Below are 21,294 nucleotides of genomic sequence, written 5' to 3' on the forward strand. Positions count from 1 at the left end.
TCTCGGAAATTCCAATTTTTTAAGGGGACAAATATTAAATGCATGTCCCCCTTAGAAATGACCTTTGATCTCCACTATTAACCATTGAATGCTATAAAGTTATCCTTAATTATTAATGAAGGATAAATTTTGGAAATTCACACACTTTTTTAGTTGACTTTTTAAAAAGGATTAATAGTTTGAGACATTCTAAAATAGAATAGAGAACCAACATTGTGGGACGAATGGAGTAAATCATTGTACAATTTAATTTCATTTACTCTAATTTTGAGATTTTAGAAGCCTAAACCGACCTTGGAACTAATCATACAAATCCAGGTCCAACTTTTGAGGGATGATGAAAGACGGGTTCGGCCCATCTTGCAAAACACTCTATTTGAAACCATGTGGCCTTCAACCAAACAAAAAAAAAAGGCCCATGATGTCTTCTCACTAATTCCAAGTCGAGCTATGTGTTATTAGATGGAAAACTACAGTGGTAGTGGCTACGGATCGAGGGAAGTGAGTGGTGGCGGTAGGTGTAGTTAGTGGTTGTGGGATGAGAGGAGGGGTGGTGGCGGGATAATAGTTGTGATTGATTGGTAGCGAAGGTGGTGTGACCTTTTCTTTTCTTTTTTCTTAGAAGAGTTTGAGCAATAAGAAATGCTTAATAAATAAACATGTCAATGAAACAATAATGCAATACAATAACTCTTTTGTTGTGACAAGTAAAAATCATAAAACATATTTGTTCTCAAGAAGGGTATGTTCCACACCAAACTCCTGAACATACGAAAAAAGTGCACTTTAAACTTACACCTAAATGCAATAGAGTATGGCTAATTCTTAATCAATGTTTCCAAAAAATATTAAAGCCCTGTTTTCAAAAAATAATAAAATTCTACTACATATGCAGCTGCATACAGTATACTAGTATACAAGAAGGGCAATATTGCAAAACTATATTTAGGACTACAGAGGAGTAAATCTTAATCTGTGATGATAGGTAGGATGAAAATCTATGTGGACACTCCATTTAGGACTAGGATTTAAATTGTTTCCTTTTTTATTTATTTATGCTTTGTTTGGATGACAATAAATAGAATACTAATAAGAAATGAAAAAAAGAAAGAAAAAGGTTTTAGGAATTTGGTTTTGCCTATCCTCGGATAATGACATGTAGTTTTGTCTATCCACCACACTTTTACTGTCTACCCTCTGATAATGACACGTGACTTTGCCAAGTCTTTGTTACTTTATGGAGCCCAAGGAACCTGGTCATTAGTGATTGCAAGATTTTTTGAACGAGGTAAGCTCACATTATTATACAAACAGAACCAATACGGAAAGATGGATTAAGATCACACTCTTAATTCTAGACTCCTGTCATACGAGTGGAGCTGAAGAGCTTGCCAACTATAGATACTAGTAGTAACTAGTACCATTATAGTATATCTCCTAAAGCATTATTCTTTCCATTATCACTACACCTTTGAGAATTGCGATGAGAAAAACCAATTATATTTAAAATAAAATAAAATAAAAAACTTGTTGCTAACTGAGTAGTGACTGGTTCGATAGTCACTTGACTAGTATGCTTATTAGTACAGTACGTATTATTTTTGTTACAAGTAGCAGAAAAATATAAGTATATACTACTCCGTAATTACTATAGTACAGTATCAAACTAGATATAAGTTCAAGATAAACCCAGGTGAGCCAGCTCATTCGAACTAATCAATTTCGTATTGGCTAATTGATGGTATGTTTAACATAAAATAATAATAATACCACAACCTATAAAAGCAAGCACCCAGTCTAAATGCGGATAAAAAAAAAACACCCAGTCTAAATTGAGAGGAATGGGAAGTGACGGAGTACTACATTGGGAGCCCCAGTTAACTGAACAAAATATGCTGAGCACCGTGGTCATAACTTGGTAAATGCGTATTTGTATATAGTAGTATATAATTGATTTCCTCTCATGGGGAAATAAATGTTACGGTACATATCCCGTATCATATGAACCTGTATAACCAAACTATTGAGAGTTGTAATCAAATCATTGAGAGGCGTAACCAAATACTGCCTTCAGTTGTTATGCTTCTCTCAATGGTTTGGTTATGCTTCTCAATAATTTGATTATACGAGTGCATATAGTATGAGTATCTGTACTACTGTAGCATGACCCACCAAATTAATGAAATGGATGTGGAGGCGAAGAGAACCAGAATTTGCCGGCCACCTTCTGTTTTTTCCATCTTTCCCTACGAATTTGCGATGAATTCCCGTGGTTTCCCATCAATTCTCCCTCAGTTAACTCAAATTTTGGAGGTAATCCAAAACTAGTTTTTCAGTATTTTTAATGCGTGTTATTACTCACTTTCTTTGGTTAAGGCATAAATCTTGCAACATGTATATATTACCCTTTTATTATTATACTATTATTCACTTTAAGGCATTAAGTCATGTAGCTAAATTTATCAAGTGGGGTTTCCCCCCATCTTGACGAGTACCACCTAGTCGAACAAGCCAGCCTTTTTTGAAAACTTAAAACAATTCTACATGTTCAAACTTGGTTTCGTTTCTTATAGTACTTGAAATTGATCCTATATTGCCCTCAGGCTTTCTTTCTTTCTTTTTTATTTTTATTTTTATTTTTATTTTTTTATGTCTAGATGATTACAGTATATTTTCAGCACCCTGCATTATGGTTCTTCAACATAGATGGATTAGTCACTTTTTTTGGGCCAATCAGTACAACAATGATAGTAATATTTACAGTAATATATATGCAATCATGACGGACAATCATCAATCAACTACAAGAGAAACTAAGCCCGCAACAATTCAAGCACGAATAAAACCAGCCCAACAAGGCCCGGGGGATACAACCCGTTCAAGAAAAATTCCATAACGAGAGAGAGATAATCAGTCATCGCATTTGTCCAGATGACCAAGTACTTGTCTTACCCCTTTGCTTGTTGATTCACTAGTAACTTATGTCCGTAAACTTTTTTGTTTTTATTATAGGTCTTCTCTCCAACCCCGGCCTATGATTCTCTCCTCTCTCTGATGCAGCTTTAATTTGTCATAGCATCAATAAGTTATCAGTAGTCTCCATGGTGCAATGGATTCAATAAGCTGCTTGGGCTTTTGTTGCACAAGTGAAAGTGGATAAGACTTCAAGTTTTTCCTTACCACTTCAGTTCATAACTCATCCCTCAATGCAGATGGATACAATCAAGAAGCTGGTAACAGTCTTTCGGACAATACGAAATTGTTGAATAATAGCAGCTTTACTTGACAAAGTTGTTCTTTTGCATTGATTATTAACTCCTGGAATGGACCATCATCATATTCATAAACTTTTAAGTCCATAAATACAAGACCAGATAATTGGAAAGGGAAACAATGTATCTTATCAAGGTGTATTTGTATTTACTTGTCCTCGTTTTCTTGTCTTTCTGAGCCTTTTGCTTCATGGATCTAATTGCTTGTGATGGTCTAGTTGGGCAATGGAGCAAAGATATTTGCATATTTCCCTTAATATTCTTCTTCTGAAGTAAATTCTGCTAGCAGTGTAACTACATACGCAAACTCTTGACTTTGACCACAAAGCACCATCACAGCACTTATATCCACCATAACAATTGCATGGGTCATGTACTGTATAACATAACAGCTCAGCATTAGCAGCAGTTTATCAATCCAACATGGCTGATCTTTCTTTGAAAAGGTTAAGGGTTTTACGAATTTTTTCACAAGCATCACATTTTATGATTCTTTTTTTTTTCTTTTCTCAAATTCAAATGTAAATGATATGATTGGAAGGTTAATCACACGACTGTTGTGTATTCTTAGCTAGCACTCTAGATGTCTAATGCATCTCCTCTTAACACATTAACTTCTGTATTCCCTGATTTGCATGCCATCCTTTTTATATTTGACAAAGAGCTAAACCAATTTCATAAACCGACTTTGGGGAACTATTTTTCCAGGAGTATGGGGTTCAAACTTCTGTTATTGTTTTTATTTGTTGCAACTTTCAGTGGCTTTACCTATGGGGTTGTGGAGGTTAACTTGATAGCCAGACAGAAACTACTGGAAGTAGAAAGGAAGTCAAATCTTCTCAATAAACGTGCCGTGAAAAGTATTCGGGTATGGCTTCCATGCTATTCAGTGGAATGTTGCATTTTTTTTCTCCTGTATATCCCATTTTACTCTAGTTTTTCTCATATTCTCTTCTTTTTGGCCCCAAATCCATCCAAGGCTGTGTTTTTTTCAATACGACGTAGAGTTTGATTTTTGTGTTAAGTTTCAGCAGGGGAAAAAAGAGGAAAGCAAATGCCGTTTAATTTGAGAGGCAAAATTATAGCACAATGATTTTTTTTAGTTACGCACAAGTCGCCTTGCTTGGTACAGGGTCTCTTGGTGAGCCTATTAGTTTCAGAAAACGCTAATACCCTAGTGAGTTGGGTTTTGAAACACATATTTTGAAACATGTTACACTATCATTTCTAAATAGAGAATATTGCGATCCGAAGTGATTCTAAAAAGTTTCCTATTTATTTGCATGGCATTTTTCTTTGGAGAACTGTATCAGATGTGCAAACATTAATCTCAAAGAGAGGAGCTTTGTCAAGATTAAATGCGAAAGAACTATTCATAATGCTCCTATAAAATATGTGTTCTACCCGAATAGTTTGCAAAGATGTACTTTTCTTTTGAGTTATCTATTGCCTGGAAGAAGTACATTCTTATGTAGTAATGTACAGAAGCCTGCTCCTAAGTACGACAATTTAAGGCACATAGCGTACCACATTGCAAGTACTTTTAGTGGTAGTGGCAAAGCTAATTTCCTTGGTGTGGTCGGTCAAGAAACCTTGAAAATTTCTAGTGTTTTTGCAGAGTGAAGATGGGGACATTATTGACTGCATTGAGGTTCACAAGCAGCCAGCTTTCGATCATCCTGCACTGAGGAATCACACAATCCAGGTCTGCAATTTTTTGTTGCATAAAAACATTTGGCTTAATCCTATATGACGTGAGAATTGTGTGATATTCCAAATGCAAATGAATGTAAATGTTCTTTATGTTTAGATGACACCCAGTTACAATCCTCAAACGGAAAGGACAACCACAGCGATGGAAACATCAACAAAGGGTGGAGGAGGCTCTTCAGTGACTGTGACATCACAGCTATGGCAACGAAGTGGAAGCTGTCCTGAGGGCACAATCCCTATCCGGAGAATTCGAAAGAAGGAATTACTTAAAGCAAGTTCAGTGAAAGAGTACGGGAGGAAGAAGCCTTCCCAAAAGTTCAATCATCTTGATGAAGACATAGATTCTTACCTTCAACTAGAAAATCACTCGGTTGGTGGAATGATGGAATCAACTCAATTATCTACTACTGGCGAGTGATTGAAACAAGCTTTAGTTAAATATGTTTTTCGTTTGTACAGTTGGCGATATTGTTAACGGAAGGCTACAGCTATTCAGGAGCTAAAGGAGACATCAAAGTTTGGAACCCTTTCGTTGAAACTGATGATGAGTACAGTACCTCTCGCGTGTCTTTGAAAAATGGCCCTTACATGAGTTATGAGGCTATTGAATCCGGCTGGGCAGTTAGTATTTTCTCTTCATTGGTTGTATTATTCTTTTAATGAGGATCAATGTGGATGTTGGTTATCTTATTTTCAGTATGTAACTATACTGATTGATGGTTCTGTATCTGCTTTTCAGGTAAATCCGGGTGTCTATGGTGACAGGAGCACTCGATTGTTTGTATATTGGACTGTAAGTACTTAACTATATTGATGCTAAAAGATGGTTTAATGATGCCTAGCTAAGACTTTCACTCTAAATCTCTAATGTACTGTATCATTTGTTGATGCTTAACATTAGTACATAGTTTGGTTAATGTCTCATAAATCTGGGGAAAAAAACTATATTGTTATTTATTGAAATCACGGCTACCCAGGCCACCTGTATGCCACTGTAAATTACTGATTAAGTAGGTTGTCGAAGCACAACAAATACAATCACCAAGCGAAGAAAACAAAAATTGCCAAAAGCCATAATGCTTCCACTACTTGTCGAACCTTGTGTCATGAAACCATTTTTTATCGCTTCGCATAAGCAACAATCAGATCTGTGGCATTATGACATCCAAGAGAGAAAATATGAAACAAAAACATACATTCGAAAGCCATACATTGTTTTGGTTTTTTAGGTTACCTATCTGAGGTTAGCTACCATATGACCATAGAATAAATTAATTGATGTGATTGCACTAACTTTATGTTTGCTTCGTGCATGCACCAGACTGATTCGTCAAAGACAACAGGTTGTTTTGATCTCACATGCCCTGGTTTTGTTCAAACTAGCAATGAGGTTGCTCTTGGTGCTGCTATATATCCAATATCAACCTCTACAGGGCTTCCATATCAAATAACTACGTACATCTTCCAGGTAAGAGTACAATAAAGCGTCTTAGATTTATGTAATTCCACTCGACTTATAAGCAAGCATGAAAATAGTTCATGGAAGAGTGTTTTCTGGGCAGAATGATCTCCTAGCTAAGACTCATGCTACAAGAATGCTAGTTTGATAACCTTAAAGGTACTTTTTAAAAATTGGTTTTCGATGATCAATAACTTTGGTCAGTTTGGTTACATCATTTTATCCATAAAGGTTGGAAAGCTGGAAAGAAAAACACTTTTTGCCAAGTGTTTCTGCTTTCGAACAAATGGCAACAGTTATGAAATTTTTTGCAGATTTGAAAGAGAGGGGAGGAATGATGTTTGTACTTGCTTTCAAAGCACTTTTTCATTCCTCCCCTCCCTCCCTGACCATCTCCTGTCATCCCTACCCCAAGCCACCCTCTCATGGGCTTTCAAACTAACATGTGTACGCAACATGTATGTTTTTCAATTTTTACAAAGATAGATGAAAACATGTTTTTGGTTTGTAAACAAAAAACTGACAACATTACCGAACACCGTGTTTTTATCTAACGTTGTATGGTGAAAATGTTCCTTTCTGATGTTCCTTGTTTTGTACGTCTTTTCCTTTTGACTTAGGATCCAAATACAAGCAATTGGTGGGTGCAATTTGGAGAGAAAACCAACATAGGCTATTGGCCACCCGATCTGTTCACTCTGCTAAGATATCATGCTATAACTGTTCAATGGGGAGGGGAAGTTTGCAGCTCAAAGACAGGGATTCATCCTCACACTGCAACTGGTATGGGCAGCGGAAATTTCCCGGATTACATGTTTGGCAACTCTGGATATGTGAAAAGAATGCGGGTTCGCCAAACCATTCTAGACTTGAGGTTTCCAGAGTGGGTTGATACTTACACAGATGAATACAAGTGTTATGATGCCTTTTACCTTGGGGATTATGTTGAGGATCCTGAATTCTATTATGGAGGGCCTGGTAAAAATCTGATGTGCCCTTGAGGACTGCCGATGGAAACTTCTTTATTATAATTTTTCTTTTTCTTTTTCTTTTTTTTTCTTTTTTGCTTTTTGTCATTTCTGATCGTAAGGTTTTACTAAGCCACTTATGAGATGAGATCATATTAGCTGCAAAAAGGCTGTTCCTTTCATGTCAATTATGAAATCGTATCACTCCCTCCTGCCTTTTTTAACTAGCAAAGAAAGAAAGAAAAAAGCACTCATTACCATCAACTCTTAGGAGAATGTGCTTTTGGCTATGTTCAGTTATTTTTCGGTAAACGTAAACTGTAAGAGCTTCATTCAAATATTCAGCTGATGTTGAGGTATATTCTTATGTATTCCTATAGATGAACCTGTATAGGTAATAAGACAAGCTAATGATATGCTAGGGAAAAGCATGGATAAAAGTGGTAAGGCATGAGTTAGAACTCACCCCATATTTGTACTATCCTGAGGTTGGAGTCTGGAAGGTTGTTTAGGTTGTGATCCTGCGCAACGGCAGGTACTATTCAGCAGCTGTGATTTGGGTTTGAGTCAAGAGAATTATTCTTCGCAACGATGTAGGGGTAGTAAGGTTTCATATTTCCCATTTACCATCACTCTTGCAGAGTTTAAGCAGGAGTTGACAACGTTGGCAAATTCAAGTGTTGGTTTGAAGGCTTCTCTTTCGTCATTTGTGCTAAGTTTGAAACTCAGCCTTCACTGTATGTACCCAAAGTAAAGTGAATTCATTCGGTGACAATACATCAATCCTCTTGTTAATAACTAGACATCTTCAGGCTTTGTGCTGGCTTTTTATATGATGGATCCTCGTGTCCCGTTCCACAGGCTGGAAAAGAACATTTTCATTCTCATTGTGTCATTAGTTGGGGGGGGGGGGGGGGGGGGGAGAGAAGCTTTTCATGTCATTAAACAATATGGAGGCAAAGAGATTCACCTTCGGTTCATGTTTCCATTTGATTGCAGAGAATCCTGGTAGGTTCCCAAGAATACCTCCATAGATTTAACTCAAAATTCTGGAGGTACACTGATTCATCGAACTTCTCTTTTTGTGTGTATGTGTTATAGATCCACGTTATTGGTTAAGGCAGTAATCTAGGTACTTTTGTCAAGTGGGGTTCCCATTTTTGCCATCTCAGGTGAGGACTAGGCACAGTAGCTCATCGTTTTACTGGAGTTATTCTCTCCAGTCCTCCACGATTCGACTTATCTGTATGATGTCCTAGTATATAAGAAGGAGGGACTTCTTTTTTACACATCATTCCTCATTAGTATTTTTTTGGGCTTAATCCTCAATGACATGCATGTTTGTTTAGAATCAATTATTTATGTGAGTCTCCCTGATTTTATGAACATTTTTTTAAGAAATTTGGTTTTTCTGCCAAAAGTGATATGTAAATGGATGTTGGACCTTTTGCTTACCAATTTGGTCAGCAGGTACCCTTGTTCAGTCACATACTTAGGAAGCGAAATGATGTATCTGGCCCCAATTTATTTGTGTTTCTCTTCAAATTAAAGTCCTCTTATTTTCAAGTTTTTTGAAAGCCTTATTTAAGGATACGTCAACTTAAGTAAATCTAATAAGGTACCAATGAGTATTTGTTGATATCTGATGAGAAATAATAAGGTACCAAAGAGTGTTTTACGGATGTCTAAGATAGTTTGCATGGATCTAATTGGAGCCATTTCATGGATCTACTGTTGTTGACAGTCTAATTTCTGTATTTTATATTGAAGGAGCAGGGAATATCTCTTATGACATCTCCAGATCTCATCAACTATGAATATAGAGTACTATCTCAGCACTACTTATTGATCATAACATTTGTATGAAGACATTTTAGTGTATCGTAATGCCTCAGTTCCCTTGCTTAGTTGACAGCAGTAAGCATCACTATAACATGCTCAATGTTTCATCTAAAAGGTTGTATTTTGTGAATCTTGCGAATGCTCTCACATTGCATGAGTTTTTCATGTTCTTTTTGAATTCATGAAGTGAATGATATATTGATGACTGGAGGGTAAATCACAAGATTTTGGTGTATTCTTAGCAAGTAGTATTATAAGTAGATGTCTAATGCGTCACATATAAACAAATTTGGCTCTGTATTTCATGATTTTTCAAGATCATATATCTGTAAAAGAGAACTAAACTAATTTTAGAAAATTATTTTGCATCCTCTCAACGATGGGCATGGGGTTCAAATTGATAGTGATTCTATTATTGGTTTTATTTGTAATAACTTTTAGTGGTCTTACTCCTGGGGTTGTGGGGGTTGACTCGATATCTGGCCACAAGCTACTAGAATTTGAAAGGAAGCTTGACCGTCTTAATAAACATGCAATGAAAAGCATTCACGTATGGTTTCACATCCAATTCTTTGTTATTTTGCATATATACTCCCTTGTTTGCCATTTACATTTTCATCTTGTGGGCACAATGATGAAAAGTACATGCCAAAAGCTCTAATCCATGGATGTGTTTATATAATATAAGGAATAAAAGACAATAGTGCTTAGTTTCACAATTATACCCAATTCACTGTATTTGCTATCTGATGGTGTACGTTTGTCAGTTAAGTAAACATACGCCAATATTGTGATAGTTCCAACCAGAAGGTATAGCACGTCCTTGTACAATACTACAATGCTCAAGGCTCTAACTCGAGTACCTAGGACAACTTTTGTATCATCACTTTTATCCACTGATTTACTTAGACCTAGTTCGACTCTCGCTCTCTTAACTTCTATGAATTCCCTTCTTCTTCTTTTTTGGCATGATAAATTCATGTTTTCTGCAGAGTGAAGATGGGGACATTATTGACTGTGTTGACATATACAACCAACCAGCTTTCAATCATCCTGCGCTAAGAAATCACACAATCCAGGTCAGCATAACTTGTTATTGAGAAAATTATGCTGCTAAATCTTATGTCCTATGAGATTATGGGATATTCCACATACAAATTAACAGAAAGTCAGAAAGTTGTTAACCGAGCATTCTTTTATTTAGATGACACCCAGTTACCATCCAACAATGGAAAGGACAAGCACAACAATGAAAGCATCAACAAAGGGGAAGGGAGGATCTTCACTAAACGTGACATCACAACTATGGCAGAGAAGTGGAAGCTGTCCTGAGGGCACAATTCCTATCCGAAGAATACAGAAGCAGGACTTACTTAAAGCAAATTCTCTAAAAGAGTACGGAAGGAAGAAGCCTAGATTTTCCCAACGGTTTCAGCACCTTGGTGATAACATAGACTCGTTCCTTCAACAAGAAAATCACTCGGTAGGTGGAATCAACTTTTCTACATTCAGTGAGCAATACAAACAGTTGTTTAGTTATATTTGTGAGTAGGACCACTGAAGTTTTTTTGCGTTTACAGGTGGCAATATTGATAGCTCAAGGCTTCAGCTATTTAGGAGCTCAGGGAGACATTAAAGTCGACAATCCTTTTGTTGAATCAGATGATTACAGCACCTCGCAAGTTTCTTTGAAAAATGGCAATTACATGTATTATGAGGCCGTTGAATCTGGTTGGGCAGTTAATATTCTCTCTTCAAGAATTATCTATTGTTGTTCTTCTAATTCGTAGTGAGGATCAATGAAACTGATATATGTGAATCTGCTTTTCAGGTAAATCCAAGAGTTTATGGAGACAGGACAACTCGATTATTTGTATATTGGACCGTAAGTCACCCGATAATTTGTAAATAAGGTTTAGTGAAGCTTAGAGTTTCACCTAACCAGTAGCACATAGTTTAGTTAATTTATGCACATAGATTGGTTAATTTATGTGTAACATGGACTGCGATAGGGGTATCGGGTGAGGGTGTTTGTTCAGGAACCAGATATCCTAAACCGTAAAGCTTAGGACACTTTATATTTTTCCAAATGTTGGAGATGGGCATGCAAATACGTCATGTATGTTTACAACTTATATGTTGTACAAGTTACCAAAATAATAATTATGCTGTGCAATGCTTGGTTTACCAGTGTACTCAAAATAAAATGGGATTTTGACTGCAAATTGTGAACTTCTTTCCTCACCATCTTTAGAAAGTGAAGGATCCAAGTGCCTAATTCGGGAATGAGAATGTTGGGCACATCAAATGCCCTTGCCCTTGTCGTATCCAGAGGTACTTTGGTGGAATTTGAAGCAATAATCTGATCTTTTAGCAGATGGAGATTAAAATCTGAAACAAAAATATCAGATTGCAAATTATTCAAGCTGTAGGCTCTTTTAGTGAAAATGAATTTTTGAAGTAAGCAAACTACCACATGATAGAATTATTTGATTTGATTTGGCTAACTTCTATGTTTGCTTTATTCATACTTATATACCAGGTAGATTCTTCAAACACAACAGGTTGTTTTGATCTCACATGCCCTGGTTTTGTTCAAACTAGCAATAAGGTTGCTCTTGGTGCTGCCATATATCCAATCTCGACCTCTGGAGGACTGCCATATCAAATAACTGTGTACATTTACAAGGTAAGAGTAAAATGAATCTCCTTAAATTGATCTACTTCTTATCAACTCTGAATTAAGTATGAAAATTGTTCAGTAAAGTATCTTTTGGTCTGACTGATCTAAGGGTCGATACTCATGTTATAAGAGCGATAGTTTGACAGCTTTCGAGTTGGTTTTTAGAAGTAGGTTTTAGATGATCGATAGCTTGGGCTTGGTTGATTTTGTCTTTTGTTTTGTAGTTTTCTTTTCAATAAAATGCGAATGATCAACTATTTTTAATGGTAAGTTTGTGCATATTACCAAAGGTATAGGGGGGACATTGTTTCAGTGGTATTATGAGATCGAGCAGCCACTTTGTGCATATTGCCAAAGGTTAGATCTGTCTCCAATCTTTTCCCGCCCATACCCCCAATGATTGAGGACTACATGGGTTATGTTGTTGTTGATAATGGTAAGTTTTGAAAATTTCCAAGTCTTGCGGAAATAAAGTGCTGTTTGAAATCGTTTTAAAAGTAGGTTTTCCTGCCCCACTAAGGGCCTGCTTGATGCTGCTTAAGTGCCATAAGTGATGACATTTCGTCTCTCGGAAGCTGTGTCACAACCAAAAACAACAATCTAACAGGAATGACTCGCTATTCACTCCATTTTTGGGTCAAGGAGCTTTGGTAGCTATGTGGGCTCTTTTGTTATTCGATCGGCAAAAATAATTTCATTAATCATTGTGGGCTCTTTTATTTACCGAGCATTTGAATCCCTCTCTTTCCGTACGTTCACCTAATTGACCAATGTTACTGACCGTAATGTTCCAAATAGCAATGGATACCATTATTCCAGTAGTCAGACCTCTTGATATAGTTTCTCCATTTGAAGCTTTTTCACATTGCTTTCTAATAAGCAGCTTTTAATATACAAGTTCAGCTGCACCAAACACCCTCTATTTCTGGTCAACCCAGCCTCATGCAACCCTCCTCTCTAACAACCCCTTTGCACCAGCCACCACCTTACAGTTTTCAAAACAAAAGGTTTTGAAAGCATACGAGTGTGCCAGCCTTGTTTTTTCCTGTGAGATCACAAAACCTGTATGAAAACATGTTTCTTGTTTCTTGTTTCTTGTTTTTTTCATTCTGACGTTCTTTTGGTTTGTATGCATTTGCCTTTGGACTTAGGATACAAATACCAGCAATTGGTGGGTGCAGTATAACGGCGTCAATATCGGCTATTGGCCACCAGATCTCTTCGGTGCGCTTAGATACCACGCTGAGTCTGTGGAGTGGGGAGGGGAAGTCTACAGCTCAAAGATAGGGACTCCTCCCCACACTGCAACTGCCATGGGCAATGGGCAGTTTCCGAATTGGGACGACTACGGATGCAGATCCGGATGCGTAAAACGAATGCGAGTCCGCGAAAACTCTCTAGACTTGAGGTTTCCAGAGTTCGTCAACGCTTATGCAGATGAATATAGGTGTTATGATGTTTTTTACATTGAGGATTACGTTGAAGATCCTGAATTCTATTACGGAGGGCCTGGTAAAAGTCTCTGGTGCCCTTGAGGACACTCCTAATGGCAACTAGTCTGAATTTCAGTGCATTTTTCTCTCCTTTTTTCCTTTAATGATCATAAGGTGTTATTCAATCAATTATGAGAATCACATTGGCGATCAAAGGAAGTTCCTTTGTTATTTTTTGGGCTGTAACCTGGGGTGGAATGGTCATTGATGTTGATGTGTGATTCTTCTCATAATTGAATATGTATTGTAAGATAACAAGCGTATCTATGATACACTATGGAAAAAAGGATGGCACAGTGATAGGGCATAAGTACAATGAGGGCTTCGTGCAGTGGCGGAAGTTCGGACTTGGTTGGACTAGATCCGGGTTCGAATTCTCATCGGCCGAACACACTCCTAACACCACGCACACGTGGTGAGATCTTAGCTTCAGTCTTGACATAAGTGAGATGAGATTCCCAACTGATAGTGTTGTGATGTGACGGAGCAATACTTGTTGAAGGAAGTGTCGGAATAACCATACATGCTCTCCTGTTTTAAGCACCAAAAAAAGAGACGAGAAAAGTAACAACTTACCCGATTTATGCATATTCGAAGGCCTATCTGATTATCCTCATGAGCTCATTTTTTTAGTTTGTTTTGGAACTTTGCTTATTTTTTTATTTTTTTGGTAAAGATTTAGGGGTAAAATAAACAAATAAGCTAAGATAACCAAACGGGCCCTAAATTCTGGAACATCTGGACCACGGGCAAGTACTATAGTCATAGTTGTTTGTGCGCAAAGCATATAGTAGAGAGGCAAACTAGCAGCATTCAATCATATAGTCACCAGGAAAAAGTTGCTGCACCAGTACAAAGTGAAGTAAAAAAATAACGAGAGAGAGAGAGAGCAGGTAAACACCATGCCGATCTTTTAGGTAACTATCAACTGCATACAAATTCTACAAGCTGAAAAAGGCCCAAGGCCAAATAGAAGATTAACACATGAAGGAAAACTGACAGAAACTATCATATAACATTGACCTGATTGATCTCATGAAATCTTCAGACCTATATCTACATATGCATCACCTATAATTACACAGAAACAGTTACAAAAACATCATACCGGACAGTACAAACAAAAATAGTAAGCACAAAACCAATATGGAGTCGAGGACCTCATTGACACTCAACGCCAGTCGATCGTTCCCCACAAGCAGGGTTAAACCGAGTCGTTTTGCTTCCTTTCTTGTTGTATAGACTGGAAAATCCGAGCTGCTGATTCAGTAGCAGATCTAGCATTGTGAGGCACAACTCTGATCACTCTTGTTGGCTGCTCAGTGTCGTCAAGCTGAGATGCTCCCTCAGATACATTAACAGCCGGAGAAGTAGGGAAAAGAGGAAGCGCATTTCTTGCTTCGGGAGTGTGACCTACCCTAACTCCTTGTGTTCTTCCTCCGGGAGGACTACTGGCTGTACTTCCAGGCAACTCGGTTTCTTTGGACGCAAGCATTTTCTCAACGCATTGAACCTCTCCACACTTTTGGGTTGGAACATTACACGAACTCTGGTGTTGCATGTTGAAGTTTACTTCCCCACCAGAATTTTGTCTAGAAAAGCTATTTGTTTGTTCAATGCCAATGCCAGAGATAACAGGCATGCCATATGGAGGGAAATAACAATGACTAATTCCTGGATATTGCTCATGAGAAGTCGGAGCACCATATGGAGGATTTGCAAAACTACCCATCATGGGCTTTTGTCCTGGTGGTCCACAACCTCCGCATACTGGGCCCATGAATCCGTTTCCGGGATATGGCTTGTATATTAGTCCTTCAGAAGGAGACATTACAGGAATCAACCATTGATGCCCAGGCGATTGATGGAAACAAGGACTGAATTTAGAATCTGGAATCAGAGGTGCTGATAGTGGATTTCCTGAAAACGGTCCGTAATTTGAAGGCTGATTAGTATTTTGCACAGAAGAAAGAAATGTCTTGCCAACAGCATTGCCATTTTCAGCGGAGCATTCCATGTTTTGATTTTGGTTCTCAGAATCATCTTTATGCTCCACAATGTGCGGAGATGGCTTAACAATACACTCCAGTGGTAGTTTTATTGCAGGAGATCCCTTTAAAGGTTTGCCCAAATAAGCACTGTCTTCAAGCAAAAGATTTGGTGATCCCGCAATCGATCTCTGGACCTGTTTGAAATCAAGAATTAAATCAAAATCCACATTTCTATCAAAATGAATCCAATGCAACGAAATTATTTATGCATCACATATCCTGGAAGTAAGATAATATTCAAGAACTCCTTACCTTTACCAATCTATGCAACTCGAATACTTGAACAGCAAACACTCTTTGTTGACTGAAAAGGAGAAAGGGGTTGGATAAAAGACACAGACAATTTTATTTAACGAGGCCTAGCATTTACAAACAACTTACAGCACGTGGTATAAACTGAGAATAAATTGATAGAAATCACAACCAAGAACCAGGTAGTCAAAACCTTTAAAAAGAGCATCAGTAAACCATTGTTACACCCATAAACATAAGTACCTAGAAACTGGAGAAGCAGTTAAAATTCATATTGCATGTTTGAGCAGATGATTTCCTTCTACTGTAAGCAAATATTGCAAACCAGAACCATTATATGAAGGAAAACCCAGGGAGACCAAAATACCTACATGAAAATGATGTCCTTCTCCATCACTAATTCAATTGCTGAGTACTAGTTGCCCGTAGGATACCTCTCTATCCATATCTAAGATCCAAAATATCCTACATAATTTGTTCCCCTTCTTACAGGCCATGACTGCCAGAAAAAAGTGAACTTCTACCCACGTGGAGGGCTGAAACTTGACACCCAAGCAATACGAAAAATCAGAACTAAAATATATCCCAAGGCCAATCTTGAATGGATAATGAATAGATAATCATACACCATCAAGAGATATCAGTTGGAAATTGGCATAAGAATATCCACTGCAAAACACTTACAAGGGCCGCCGGAAACCAAAATGGCACCTTGGAGGGAACAGCCAGACTCCGCCCCTGAGATCCTCCCTCCCTTAAGGCCTTATTCCTTGAGCTCACATAGGATTACATATTCCTAACCCCAAGTATTAATACTCGATATAGCCTTCACCAATCAAATTAAGTTTTGAATTGTTAGAAGACAGAATAAAATAATTGGAAGAATACAGAAATAGCTGCCCCTTCCAAGTTCTACATTAGACGACTAGATGCATCCCCTGTACATGATCCATATCCCTCTCAAAGAAATATCTAAATGCTTTTCTAATTCTAAAACAAATGAACAGATGTTACCCAATATTCCAACATCCCTTGCAATCATCTTCCAATTCTCTACAAGGCCAAGCCCAGAGCTGGGAATTATCACAAAACTATGATGGACCTCCAGGAAGTAAAATTGATTCAGCTAGGGCAGGGCTTCTAAAACGGCACTAGAGCAGCTCCTGCTTTCTAGTACTCAACAACTAGGAGATGAATTGAAATGAAGAAGATGATGTGAATGCACCAACATTTAGAAGATAGTTTAGGAAAAATATTAGCAAAGCTAAGCAACTTTATAGAAATTGATGTACGAGAAATCCTACAGTTTTGCAAAAATGTTGCTCCTACTTGCCTAGGTGGACATCTCCATATTACTCACACTCACACTGACATCAAAATCACCATAATGGTTTGGTATGCAACTCTATATCAATACATACGCATACATGCTCCAGGAAAGCAGGGGGCAGGGGGAAGCAAACGGGCCTAAGAGTTTGTGTAGGGGAAGAATGAGTTTCCATGACATCCAAACTTCCAACCATGCAAAATGAGAAATCAACGAGGAAGATGTACCAGACTGCCAAAATAACTGAAAGCCATCAATAAGGAAAGGAACTTACTTGACTATCGCTCTTCTCGCTTTCCAAAAATGTTTCTGACCTATTATTCCTACAACATCATCAGGGGATATATCCAACGCCGATATAGAATCCACCATGGAAATCTCAGAGGCATCATCACTTCTCTCACCATTGGCCGTCTGTAGTGGTCCCTGTGTCTTGTAGTCATGATATCCACTTTGATTAGTGGTGTTTTTAGGACTTCCAACCTTTTCTGGACAAGAATCTCTTGTACGGATGGCAGAATGTGCATTTTTTATGTCCCTCACAGGCTCATTTGAGCAACCATTCCCACTTATACTATTGTGTAGCTGTGACCTGGTTTTGGACTCATGATGTAAACTAGCACCAGTGCTCTGTAATCTGTCAAAATTGTTTGCAAGGCGGTGTCTATATTCTTTATCAGTTTGCTTCAACAGACCATCAGTATTTTCTCTGGATTTTGAACTATTGACATATTTAACTGATTGCTCCCCCAATGCCATAGATTCTTTCAGGTTCTTTATCTGGCTTCTGCCTTCTTGTCTCAAATTGAAACCTGTAAAGCCAGTTTGTTTGGGCTCTTTGACACTGGTATTTGGAATGTTCATTGACTTATTCAAATAGGCTGGACTGGAGGGCGAGATTTCTTCCTCAGTGCCATTAGCTTTTTTGCTCCGTTCATGATTTGTTTCCGACTGAACAAAGGTAGGAACTGTAAAATCCTCTTCATCTATCCTCTCTTTATGCTCAAGTTGTACCAATGGCGTGTTGAAATCAGAACGGCTACCATGTGACTTATCAGATGGCTGCGTTGAACGAGGCTGATGAAGTTGATAAGGCATACCATTTTCATGGCCACTTCCCTGCAACAAATTATTCATTGTATCAGACACAAAAAATGGTTTCTATCTGAGTCAATATGAAAAGACTGACCTGGCTCCTCAAGCGCAGACATGTTAGGAAATGAAGAGTGGAAACTAAAATAAAGAAATACAAAGATCCTGTACCTAGAGGAGGGGTCAAATCTAAGACTAGAATAGGCTTTCTGTCCCTAATGGTGGTATGACGAAAACTAAATTGAAAGGACCCCCCTTCTTTTACCACAGATTCACAGTCAGCCAGTCAGTCTACAGGAGTAAATGAAGGACATGGCTCATGAATCATAGGTTGGCACTAAGAGACATTACTTCAGATAAGTAGGCTTCAAAATTCTATGCAGGATACTGTATAACAACACCAGCACAAACATCCCCATTTCAAAACACAGGGTTAAGTGGTTAATCGGTTCTTTATTTTCCATGACCCGCCTCTTTTCTTATCGATTCTTCTTTTTCAGGTTTCTGTGTGTCTCTCTTGTATACTAGATTTTTGGAGATAGGAATTTAGTAGCTGACTAACTTGTGCAACAAATGATATCAACTATCAAGGTTAGCAGCCCTCATCTCCCAACAATCAGTAAGCCACAGGAAAAAACCGAACCCACAAAATGCAATATTAGTTTCATTAGCAATACGTCAGCCTCACAAAAGATCACATGAAAGCTGTGTTCTGAACAACAGCAGTTAGTCAGCATATTTAAAGAAGTGCAAGACCTAAAAACAATTCATGCACCAAAGAAGATAATGTATAGTGGTGTCTCCAAACTGTCTAATTCATGCACCAAAGAAGATAATCAATTCAAGTTCAACAAACAGAACATTTCAGAACCATCACTAGAAGAAGATGCTTACATCAAAGAAACCATGAACTTAATCTTACCTGGCTTGAAGATGCTGGAGGAACAACAGCAGCAGGGTTATTGGGATTCAGGGAATTGAACCTCTGAGAAGGGATACTAAGCTGTTCATAAAGGGCCATCTTGTTCCTTGGAGGTGCTCTTGGCCCTCCTTTTTCTGTATCATTGACATGAAGCCTGGGGAACATAGGTCCCATCATTCTCTCATCATCTTTCCCTCTCTTCATCTCTCTCTCTCTCTCTCTCTCTCTCTCGACAAACTCCAACTACAAAAACCCACAAGAAAACCACATGAAAGGGACCTCAAAAACCAAAACCGATTGCAGAAAGCTCAGATTTCACAAACCCTGAAACCAAAACAAATCCCTTAACTACAAAATCGATGTGGGGGAAAAACAGCCCTCCAGCTGAAATTGAGGGGCAAAATAATCAAAACCCACCAGCAGAAATCTTGAATTAAAGCAAACCCAGAGAAGAAAACCAAAACGATTTTTGATTAACACAAAACCGACCCAGTTGGTCAAGGATTAATATCCCGACAAAGTGATGAAGAAAACAACGAAGGACGCGTAAATCTTGTTATTTGGGATGGTAAAAGATCTGTGTAGTCGGACGAAATGAGAATATATTCGGCAAATGAAAAGGGTGGGCGTCGCTTGCAAGAGTGGGGAAAATATCGCACAAAAGGCTGTGTGGAAAAGGGCAAGGGCAAAAGTGCTTGTTTGTGGGGTCCATTTTGGATAGAATTACATAGGAACCTCCCAACGTGATACTACGCCTGCTAAAGGCTGCTAGTTACAAACATAACAAACATAGATGATTGAACACAATATAGAAACGAATGATCCAAAAAAAAAGAAAACACAATATAGAAAAGGAAATTTACATAAAAATTTGTCTTGTACTATTTCTCCAAGATAGATTAATAGTAGAATAAAAAATTTCTGTATCTAGAAAAAACAAAAAATTGCATGTGAAACCAAAAAAAAAATCAACGTGGGTGGGTTTCGAGGGTATAAGAGATAATAATTTTTCTTTCCTTCTCCGAAATAATTAGATTACCCAGTAATATCAGATTCCCAGGAGCTAGTGGAAGTTTGAGATCCCTCCTCTTTTTAGGAAAGTGATTGCTCTTGGATAGAAAGATAAAAATCATATTTTCATTCAATCACTACCTAAACATGGAAATTTCAAAGTTCAAGAATCATATTTACATTCTCCCTCGAGATACCTACCATCCAAACTGAGCCTTTTAGTTTTCATCACCAAAATTGAGCAAGAACCATAATGGGACAAGAAGTCAACTTGAGTCCAAATAGATATTTAGGCGTGTTTGCGATAGTTGTGAATACAAATTTTAGCTTCAGATTCTGCTGCAGGTTTTAGATTATGGATTTTAGTAAAAGTTGAAAAACATATTTGTTGCAACTGCAAGATTATGAGAATTTCATTTCTTTTTTTTAGAATTTGTGTTGTAGAATCCCAAAAACTATCCAAACTCAACTTTGGAATTTTGAGAATTTCATTTATTTTTTAGCTTTTCAGAATTTGTAGAATCTAAGAATCCGTTATCAAGAATTTTTAACAAACACTCCAAAATGATTTTGAAAATCTAGAATCTCAAAATTTTAAAAAAAAATCTCGCACACACATATTGAAGGCTTAGGGAATAGATTTACGTCTCCGGATCCTCAATCCGAGTAATACTGCCTGACTTCCCTGTCTCACCTTTTTCCTTCTGCCACGTACCCACTCCAAACACCCGCCCAACATCTCCTCTAACTCTGTTATACAAAAAAATGACTTTATAATTAAACAGTCTAAAAAAATTAAGTGCTCCAATTTTCAATCATCTTGAATCGGTGTGAAAATCTTATTTTTTTGATTATAATATTCTAAATGGTCATGATTAATTTTTGTCTCTAGGACTCTTATAATTAAGTATTTGTTGTTTATTTAGGATCCTATAAAGCAAAAATTTGATTATCAGAGATCTAAAGACAAAAATAAATTATGACCTTTTAGAATAAAATGATAAAAATATATATATATCTTCGCACCAGTTTTATTCTAAAGTTAATTTTTGTCTTTAAGTCCCTCATAATCAAGTTTTTGCTCTATATAATCCTAAATAAAAAGCAAATACTTAATTATAAAAGCCCTAGAGATAAAAATTAATCATGACCTTTTAATAATATGATCAGAAAAATAAGATTTTTGCCCCAATTCAAAATAATTGAAAA

The 21,294-nt window shown here is 37.5% G+C and overlaps 4 protein-coding genes across 5 annotated transcripts; 3 read left to right on the forward strand and 1 right to left on the reverse strand.

The window, feature by feature from the left end:
• Positions 1 to 3,207: 3,207 nt before the first annotated feature.
• LOC131332772 (protein neprosin-like) lies at positions 3,208 to 10,477 on the forward strand (the record flags this gene model as incomplete). The annotated part of the gene is made up of 11 exons (XM_058367070.1): positions 3,208 to 3,233; positions 4,032 to 4,140; positions 4,891 to 4,977; positions 5,083 to 5,355; positions 5,445 to 5,606; positions 5,725 to 5,778; positions 6,307 to 6,453; positions 7,065 to 7,422; positions 9,183 to 9,329; positions 10,247 to 10,333; positions 10,459 to 10,477. Coding segments are annotated over 9 exons (1,263 nt in total), but the record flags the coding sequence as incomplete, so codon positions are not given.
• On the forward strand, positions 9,299 to 11,323 carry LOC131332773 (protein neprosin-like). The gene is made up of 7 exons (XM_058367071.1): positions 9,299 to 9,369; positions 9,696 to 9,804; positions 10,247 to 10,333; positions 10,459 to 10,737; positions 10,835 to 10,993; positions 11,086 to 11,139; positions 11,267 to 11,323. The coding sequence occupies exons 1-7, from the start codon at positions 9,299 to 9,301 to the stop codon at positions 11,321 to 11,323; spliced, it is 816 nt and encodes a 271-aa protein (XP_058223054.1).
• On the forward strand, positions 11,178 to 13,696 carry LOC131333995 (protein neprosin-like). Of its 2 annotated transcripts, XM_058368860.1 has the most exons (3): positions 11,178 to 11,588; positions 11,797 to 11,943; positions 13,089 to 13,696. In XM_058368860.1, exons 1-3 carry the CDS (start codon positions 11,562 to 11,564, stop codon positions 13,470 to 13,472), a joined length of 558 nt encoding a protein of 185 aa, XP_058224843.1. In that variant the 5' UTR covers positions 11,178 to 11,561; the 3' UTR covers positions 13,473 to 13,696. The 2 variants fall into 2 exon arrangements, with proteins under 2 accessions (XP_058224843.1, XP_058224842.1); XM_058368859.1 differs by having other exon boundaries at positions 11,178 to 11,943.
• Positions 13,697 to 14,415: 719 nt separating this feature from the next.
• On the reverse strand, positions 14,416 to 19,850 carry LOC131333993 (protein EARLY FLOWERING 3-like). Its single transcript, XM_058368856.1, has 4 exons — positions 19,075 to 19,850; positions 17,335 to 18,179; positions 15,734 to 15,785; positions 14,416 to 15,615 (listed from the first exon to the last, which is right to left on the reverse strand). Exons 1-4 carry the CDS (start codon positions 19,276 to 19,278, stop codon positions 14,635 to 14,637), a joined length of 2,082 nt encoding a protein of 693 aa, XP_058224839.1. The 5' UTR covers positions 19,279 to 19,850; the 3' UTR covers positions 14,416 to 14,634.
• Positions 19,851 to 21,294: the final 1,444 nt, after the last annotated feature.

The sequence above is a fragment of the Rhododendron vialii genome, chromosome 7a, assembly GCF_030253575.1.
Source record: "Rhododendron vialii isolate Sample 1 chromosome 7a, ASM3025357v1".
NCBI lineage: Eukaryota > Viridiplantae > Streptophyta > Magnoliopsida > Ericales > Ericaceae > Rhododendron > Rhododendron vialii.

Bases quoted from the DNA above. Each gene is read 5' to 3' on its own strand.
- LOC131332773 (XM_058367071.1), top strand. From the start codon at position 9,299: ATGCCTCAGTTCCCTTGCTTAGTTGACAGCAGTAAGCATCACTATAAC. The intron at 9,805-10,246 runs GTATGGTTTCAC...TGTTTTCTGCAG, and splicing joins ATGCAATGAAAAGCATTCAC to AGTGAAGATGGGGACATTAT. The intron at 11,140-11,266 runs GTAAGTCACCCG...GGACTGCGATAG, and splicing joins GATTATTTGTATATTGGACC to GGGTATCGGGTGAGGGTGTT.
- LOC131333995 (XM_058368859.1), top strand. From the start codon at position 11,731: ATGATAGAATTATTTGATTTGATTTGGCTAACTTCTATGTTTGCTTTA. The intron at 11,944-13,088 runs GTAAGAGTAAAA...CTTTGGACTTAG, and splicing joins TAACTGTGTACATTTACAAG to GATACAAATACCAGCAATTG.
- LOC131333993 (XM_058368856.1), bottom strand. From the start codon at position 19,278: ATGAAGAGAGGGAAAGATGATGAGAGAATGATGGGACCTATGTTCCCC. The intron at 18,180-19,074 runs GTAAGATTAAGT...AATTTGTTGCAG, and splicing joins CTCCAGCATCTTCAAGCCAG to GGAAGTGGCCATGAAAATGG. The intron at 15,786-17,334 runs GTAAGTTCCTTT...TCTCCTTTTCAG, and splicing joins GCGAGAAGAGCGATAGTCAA to TCAACAAAGAGTGTTTGCTG.